Source organism: Anabrus simplex, chromosome 10 (genome assembly GCF_040414725.1).
Source record: "Anabrus simplex isolate iqAnaSimp1 chromosome 10, ASM4041472v1, whole genome shotgun sequence".
In the NCBI taxonomy this organism is placed as follows: domain Eukaryota; kingdom Metazoa; phylum Arthropoda; class Insecta; order Orthoptera; family Tettigoniidae; genus Anabrus; species Anabrus simplex.
In genome coordinates, this window is record NC_090274.1 from 13,337,290 (window position 1) to 13,345,325 (window position 8,036).

Consider the following 8,036-nt stretch of genomic DNA (forward strand, 5'->3'; position numbering starts at 1 on the left):
TTCCTGCGTTATGATATTTGAGCAGGTACACTGAAATTCGTTGAAATCGGTTGGACGCAAGGTCTGGCCTCTCCTTGTGAGACATGCAGACATAGTGCAGTGTAAACACCACGCAAATGTGTTGGCAGTTCATACTTTCCAGGAAAAGATCCAGGTGATCTATGAACTGTAAGAGTGATATAGTGAGAATACGTACCGGCACACATTTCACTGAACTTAAGGAAGTGACGAGATAACAAACCCTATGGCACTACAGCCCTTGAAGGGCCTTGGCCTACCAAGTGACGGCTGCTCAGCCCGAAGGCCTGCAGATTACGAGGTGCCGTGTGGTCAGCACGACGAATCCTCTCGGCCGTTATTCTTGGCTTTCGAGACCGTGGCCGCTATCTCACCGTCAGATAGCTCCTCAATTGTAACCAGCCCTCAGGTCCAGGTAAAAATCCCTGACCTGGCCGGGAATCGAACCCGGGGCCTCCAGGTAAGAGGCAGGCACACTACCCCTACATGTTAGTGGAAACACTTGTTCTAAATATATATAATAAAAGTTTTGTATGTACATTGCTCAGAATATAAAAAGGATGGTATTTTTTAATCGGTCGTGCCCATAGTAACAAGGAAATGCACTTTTTAATTTTCCGTAATATCTGTCTGTCTGATGTACACGCGTCACGAGAAAACGGCTGAAGAAAATTAATGAAAATCGGTATGTAAAGGTCAGGAATAAGCCTCTACAATCTAGGCCATAAATAATCTTATTCACGCTGAGAGAAATGGTAGTTTAGGGGAAGACCAAAAATTTAATTCTCAAGTATTTATGTTATTCGTAGTCTTGCCTTAATGAAAGTCGGTATGTAAAGTCGGGGAGTAAGTCCCTACAATCTAGGCCATAAATAATTTTATTCACACTGAGTGAAATGGTAGTTTAGGGGAAGACCAAAAATTTAATTCTCAAGTATTTGTCTTATTAGAGGTCCTATCGACAAATACTACATAGCTGAAGTTATATAGTATCAAATTATATATGTAGATTTCCGATCGTTTAGGTCTTACACATTTTTACCGTACCGGCTATGATAACAGAGATATTCATGAATTTGGATTTTTGTTGATAAGTCCATATCAGCGCTGTCACGAGAAAATGGGTAAAGAGAATTTAATGTAAATCGGTACCTATGTAAAGTCAGGAAATAAGGAACTACAGTCTACGCTATAAATAATTTTGTAAGACTCCCTAATATCAGAGAGTCGAAAGAAAACTAAATGTGAAGACCTACGATACAGAAAGCTCATAACATTGATCAACAATAATATCACATTGACCGTTGTTTGTTGTGATGTGCTTTGTGTCTCTCTTTTTTCTTTCTCTCCTATTTGTGCAAGTTGCTTTTCGTCGCATCGACACAGATAGGTCTTGTGGCGACCCCTGGCCTTAATTTACGGTACAGCCACAGCATTTGCCTGGTGTGAAAATAGGAGACCACGGAAAACCATCTTCAGGGCTGTCAACAGTGGGGTTCGAACCAACCACCTCCCGAATGCAAACTCACAGCTGCGCGCCTCTAACCTCACGGCCAACTCGCTCGGTCGTACCAAGTATAACAGCCTGCTTGAATATTGGCGGGAAATAACTTTCTTCTTTAGCATACCATTCCTTTGGTTCATTAATTTTCTCCTACTACTGGTGCGTAACAAACTGGTTCATCATAGCATTCGAGCTATTCAGTCCCTACTCTGAGGCACTGATTGGAATGAGCAGTGTGCATATTTAACGGAATAATGGCAGAGGAGTGTTCACGGCTGTCTGCGGCCTGGTCATGTGGACTGTTAGTCCGGCACCGTAGTACTATTCGTTAAAAGTGAGAAAATGTGCGGTTTTTCATTTGAACAAGTATTTTATATAACATTGCTTTTAATCGCTATATTCCTACTGACGTTTTCGTAATGGCCTAAGTTGACTTCAATTAGGAAAACCACAAAGACAGTCCCTCTGAGAATCCCGTAGTGAAGCACGGGTACATCAGCTACCGTAGTCTAGAAATATCCCTCCCTTATTCTTAAACCCGGACGAGGAAGCTTCACTGGCTGCGAAATATTTAATGTTCGGTAATTTGTTCATATTTGTCCGCCTGTGTAGTGTAATGGTTAGTGTGATTAGCTGCCACTCGGGTTCGATTCCCGGCTTTGCCACGAAATATGAAAACGTGGTACGAGTGTTGGAACGGGGACCACTCAGCCTCGGAAGGTCAACTGAGTAGAGGGGGTTCGATTCCCACTTCATCCATCCTCGAAGTGGTTTTCCACTTGCATTCCAGGCAAATGTCGGGATGGTACCTAACTTAAGGTCACGGCCGCTTCCTTCCCTTTTCCTTGTCTATCCCTTCCAATCTTGCATCCCCCCCCCCAAGGCCCCTGTTCATCGTAGCAGGTGAAGCCGCCTGGACTAGGTACTGGTCCTCCTCTCCAGTTGTATCACCCGACCCAACGTCTCACGCTCCAGGACACTGCCTTTGAGGCGGTAGAGGTGAGATCCCTCGCTGAGTCCGAGGGAAATACCAACTCAGGAGGGTAAACGGATCAAGAAAGAAAGTGATCATATTTTTAAAATCAAACTTAAATTTCAGTTATTAAGGTAAAAACAATGGAGAAGATAAATAAGTAGGGTTTCTCCCAAATCCGCTCGGCATGTGACGAAATTTGTACATCTCAACATAAGGCACGCGAATTTGACAATCTTTTCTTTGTAGAACCGTCTCGTTATCAGCGGACCGGCTTCGTGAACGCTAATTCTTATCGTGATAGGAGATACTGTTCCAGCGGCCCCGCCCGTTAAATCAGGCTTATTAACTTTATTCATATACACATTCACCTCACACATACATACAAATAACAATAGAACTGATTCCCGTGTGAGAATCTATAGGGAAAAAAACAGGACGCTTTCCCTAAGCTTGCTCAACGTATAAACGATAGTTTTTAAAGCACAATACATCTAATAAAGTAAAAATGTGCAAGAATTTAGGCTAGTCCATTGGTGTAGGGGTAGGTAACATGCCTTCCTCTTACCCATAGGCTTCGCATTCAGTTCCCAGGAAACCATGGATTTTTTATTCTGGACCGAGGGCGGACAGGAATAACTAGAGCTGACTTACCTTCTGAAAGGCCGGGCATCTGTTACAGATGAATCGAAATCTCCTTCCCTGCTTCCAGACTCTGGTTTTCGTTCTTCTGACATTGTTCCACCCGACGCGAAGACTTCCTCTCGTATCGTCAAAGAGAATAAGTCGTATCGTGAGAAAGACCGCTTGCCGGTTACCCCGCCCGTCCAGATAAGACGTCCAAGATCGAGATTCACATCATCGCTGCATTCGATTCGCACATCCGGAGCGACTTTCCTCGTTGGTTGCGTAATCCCAGACAGCGGCGCGTGTGCGAAATGAACAAGGACTTGAGGCTGCGTCACCCGCGTTCTGATTATTACAGTTCAGTTATGAGTTTCGACTTGACGTTTGAGCGCTGCCTTTTGGCGGAGGGTAAGTGAATTAATCGACAGCCAATCATAGGCAGCCGATCGCTCCGAAAGAGCGCGTTAAACTCGAGTTCCGGTTAGCAGTGTTGTCGTCCTGTTGTTTACGGTAACCACGTGCTATCAGCTGTGTGTTGTATTGAGCTCAGTTCTTTTCGCGGTCTTTGTGTGTCTTTGTGCTAGGCTGTTGTTCGTTTACAGTATATTTCGTAGTGTAGAGTTTATAAAAGTATTGTTTATTTTTTAATAGTATAGCGCGTTATATTGTAGTGAATAGTGTGTAAAAAGTGATCTAGTTTATATAGTAGCTTAGTTTAATATTTCGTTCGGTAGTTATATTGTAGGTTAATTTTAGGCCCGTGTGTGAATTTGATATTCTGTCATGTCCGTATGGCCGTATAAGTGCGGAGGACTGGAGCAACGTTGTGAGACACACGAAATCAGAGATGATTAAAGCTTGGGAGAAAGAAAGTCTTACAGACGATTATGTTGAAGAGTTTATTATCTCTTTAGGGTCAGGCGAGAGTGACACCTCAACAGACGATGACAATGCCGATAGTGACTCAGAAATGAGTGGTGTGTTCCCTTTGTAGGATTATTTCCTTCATTAGGGGAAATTGAATCTAACAGCAACGCGAGCTCTTCTACATGGTGAGTCGAAATTTAATTTAATTTACTCACGTTTTATCTTTATCTTTTCGAGCATTGATATATGTTTGTCTTGTAGTCTTATCCTAAATGTGTTGTGTATTGTTGTTCATCTTATGTGAATTATGTATGTTGCTACAAAGAATAATTGATTATAGACATATTCCAGTATATATATTTCCGTTCGTGTTGTGTCGTAAATCAGCTGTTTGAATTCGTAGCAGTTTGGCACCACAGTCTGACTTCCGGTTAACTGTCAAGTCGAAACTCATAAAAACGGAACTATAGACAGGACAAAAATCTTCCCTTATTTTCCCCGCTCTCTTCTCTTTCAATGACGACTTACACTAGGAGATGAACGAATACTTCGGCTTCAGGAAAGCCCACTCCACAATTAAGACTGAACAGTACATGAGTCTGTTTTCCTTATATCTCACGCGTATCCGTTAAAGGTCTGGCAAGACAAACTAATTTTTAAGATTAAACCCCTTGGATTTCACGAGCACTTAATAGCTTTTTTTGTGCTGGGAGTGTCCGTCCCGCCAGTTCTGTAGCTGCTTTTCCCGGTACACCCCATTGCGGAGTGGGGTGAGCTTCATGTTCTACTGTGCGAGGATGTGGGTGTAATTTTGCGTGCTAGGAATGGGAAGGATGCGGCCATGACTTTGAAAAAGTTACCATCCTATCATTAGCCTGGAGTTGAAAATGGGGAAACATTAGCGGCGAATTAGGAATTAGAAGTGGGGGCGGAGGGGGCAAAAATTGTACAGACAACAGTAAGTCTGTGGTATATAGCGGACGGGGGAGGGAGATATTATAATATACACTGAAACTTAAAAAAAGCTACGAAATGGTAAGTAGGCCTATTTGAGAAAATTCAAATATCATCGGACTAAGCCAGGATGAACTTGCCAAGTTGGGCTCAGAAGGCCAGCGCCTCAGCTGTCTGAGCTACTCAGCCCGGCTATTAATAAATTAATTAGTACTGAGCTCGGTAGCTGCAGTCGCTTAAGTACGGCCAGTATGCAGTATTCGGGAGATAGTGGGTTCAAACCCCACTGTCGGGAGCCCTGACGATGGTTTTCCGTGGTTTCCCCATTTCACACCACGCAAATGCTAGGACTGTACCTTAATTAAGGCCACGGCCGCTTCCTTCCTACTCTTAGCACTTTCTTGTCGCATCGTCGCCATAAGACCTACCTCTGTCTGTGGGGAGTAAAGCAACTTTAACAAGTCCTTAGTATAAATCAAACTGATATAAATTTCATTAAAGCCTATGTGCTGTGTGTTACTGATAGGTTTTGTACAATTACTTACAGCGGGCCAATTTTGTTTCTTGCAGGCGGACTCGCCTGTGCCTCTGACATGTCTAAAGCTTCCAACGGGAAGTTACTAGACTATTATATGCTGACAGCACACACAGCTCTGTCCACAGTCTCGTAGTAGGCGCCCAGACCAACGATACCTTCAAGCAGTCCTCGCCACATTCCACAAGTGGAGAATCAACATTTGTTTTCTTCTTTCTGGCCTTTTCCCAATTTCCCGGGAGAGGGGACCAATTGGATGGATTCGGCCCAGTTTTACGCTTCCCGACGCCAGCCCTCTTGCATATTTCTGTGGTGGTTTGTTGTGTGACACTATTATTTCGTATGACATTTATACTTCCCTCTCTGTGGTGTAGTGGTTAGTGTTATTAGCTGCCACCTCCTGAGGCCCGGATTCGATCCCCGGCTCTGCCACGAAATTTGACAAGTGTAATGACAGGCATATCGGGACAAGTTATCTGACCTATTTGTAATGAATGCTGCGGAGCAGTTTGGGTCCTCTAGTAACTTTTAAAACTTTTTCTAGCAAATGTGAATATCAGTTCATAATCCTTTGTAATTTACATGTTCTGTTTTTTTTAATGTCTAAATTTATGAACTGTCCAGGTTTGTCGCTCTACTGAAAAAGGCTCGAATGCATATTCTGTTTAGTTAAAAATGTGATTCCACAATCTTCTATGAGGTTTAATAGTGTTGATCATCTGTTTAAAGAATGAGCACTTACATAAAGCATAAATTATTAATATTATTATTATTTTGCCAACAGCTGGATGACGGAAATAATTGCTATGAATAACCATGGAAATCTTTATTTGCAGATAAAACAGCTTCAACAGAAGATAATGAGACCAAGCAGACTACACTGACGGCCACACAGCCTCCTGCAGTTGTCCAGCAAGAGGTCGCGAAACCTGGGAAAATAAACAGCACTCAGGGTTCTGCAAGGATCATTGCTGGGGCCACTGCAACTTTAGAAGATTCCTCAAAACTCCTGTCAGTTGGAGAACAGAGGCCCTACCAAGACAATGCTGCAGGTGATAAAATCAAACATTTGGTATCGCAGAGAATTAACATCCAGGGAGATGATAGTGACCCCAATTTGGGTGTCGCAACATCTTCAGCTGACAGCTGGCAACGTTTGCTACCGAAAAGCAAAACGTTACGCCTGGGGTGGCAACTCCATTTCCAGGGAACAAGACGTCCGCTCATTAATTTTGGAAATCCTGGAATCGCAGATATCTTGATAATGGCGGGTTTGGGGAGTATCTTGAATCCGATTGGGAGTGTACCCGTCAAAGGGAAGTAGTCTCAGCGTGTATGAGAAATGTATCACGCCCTCCGTTTATGTGGTGTTCGTACGGACAATGTTTTACTGTTAACAAAGCTTTATAAATAAAATTTATGTTCTGTCTGGACATTATCAGATATGATCATTTTGTTTTACTAAAAAACCTTCTCATGTTATATAAAGACCTGAATTCTTAGAGAGAAAAATTTAATATATTAAATCCCATAACAGGTTACCTGAAAGTGGACTTTAATATATAAATAGTCAGAAATTCAATATCCAGGACTTGTACATTCATCCCTCTACAAAGGTAAAGTCTAGTTCTGGAATCTCTGGGATGTTGACGTTGGTGTTTATCAAGCTTCAGCTTTGAGCCCAGTCTTTTTCAATATACTGCAGTTATTAATTATCTCACAGAACAACTAATGACACAACTACCATGGACCCTTCTATACGCAGACGACATCGTTCTTGTTGGTGAAACACGTGAAGAGGTCGAGGCAGCCTTAGAACTTTGGAGAAAAGCTTTGGGGACGAATGGACTCTGAATAAAGCGTAAGAAGACGGAGTATATGTTCTGTAACTTTGCCAAGCCAGAAGTTCGAGTTCCACTCAATACGATTTTCTTAGGGGGTGAACCACTACCAGTGGTCAATAAATTCAAATACCTGGGCTCAGATATTATCACCGATACGACGACTGATGACGACATGAAGCATCGCATTAACATTGGACGGACCAAATGATGTTTGCTGACAGGTGTCTTTTGTGACAGGAGGATGCCTATAAAGCTCAAAGCATAGCTGCCAACTTTTAGAAATCAGAAATAGGAAGATTTTTTAATTCTTGGATTTCATCATATATATTATGCCACAGTCTAAATGAAAAAAGGACAAGATAAAAGGCATACATATCTACAGTAATAATGTGAAGTGACCATTAAATTTAAAATCTTAAACTAAAAAAAGCATTAAAATGGTTACAAGAAAATGTACCTAATCACTCTCATTTATGACACATACATACATATAATAATACAGTCAAACCTCGATATCTCGAACTTACTTAGATTTTTTGGCCGTTTATTCTATTCTTCACATGAATTTATTTATCTATTCTCGAAATTCGGTTATACAAATTTCTCGATTTCTCGAAGTAAAAAATATGCTGAAATCGAATTTTATGCAAACTGTGCAACATGGCATTTGCGGTTTGTGAGAAACAGTTAACAAGTAAAGAAAGGGGTTCCAGT

At 42.0% G+C, this 8,036-nt stretch overlaps 2 protein-coding genes across 2 annotated transcripts in view; one reads left to right on the plus strand and one right to left on the minus strand.

Annotated features, from left to right (window-relative positions):
• LOC136881961 (caspase-1) overlaps positions 1-3,471 on the minus strand; it is a 41,903-nt gene extending 38,432 nt beyond the window's left edge. Inside the window, exon 1 of the mRNA XM_067154435.2 lies at positions 3,150-3,471. Coding sequence (XP_067010536.2) covers positions 3,150-3,232 — 83 coding nt within the window. The 5' untranslated portion in view covers positions 3,233-3,471. The remainder of the gene's footprint in view (positions 1-3,149) is intronic.
• Positions 1-6,911, plus strand: part of LOC137502403 (uncharacterized) — a 73,022-nt gene extending 66,111 nt beyond the window's left edge. The window contains exon 2 of the mRNA XM_068229475.1: positions 6,315-6,911. Coding sequence (XP_068085576.1) covers positions 6,315-6,802 — 488 coding nt within the window. The 3' untranslated portion in view covers positions 6,803-6,911. The remainder of the gene's footprint in view (positions 1-6,314) is intronic.
• The last annotated feature ends 1,125 nt before the right edge of the window (positions 6,912-8,036 follow it).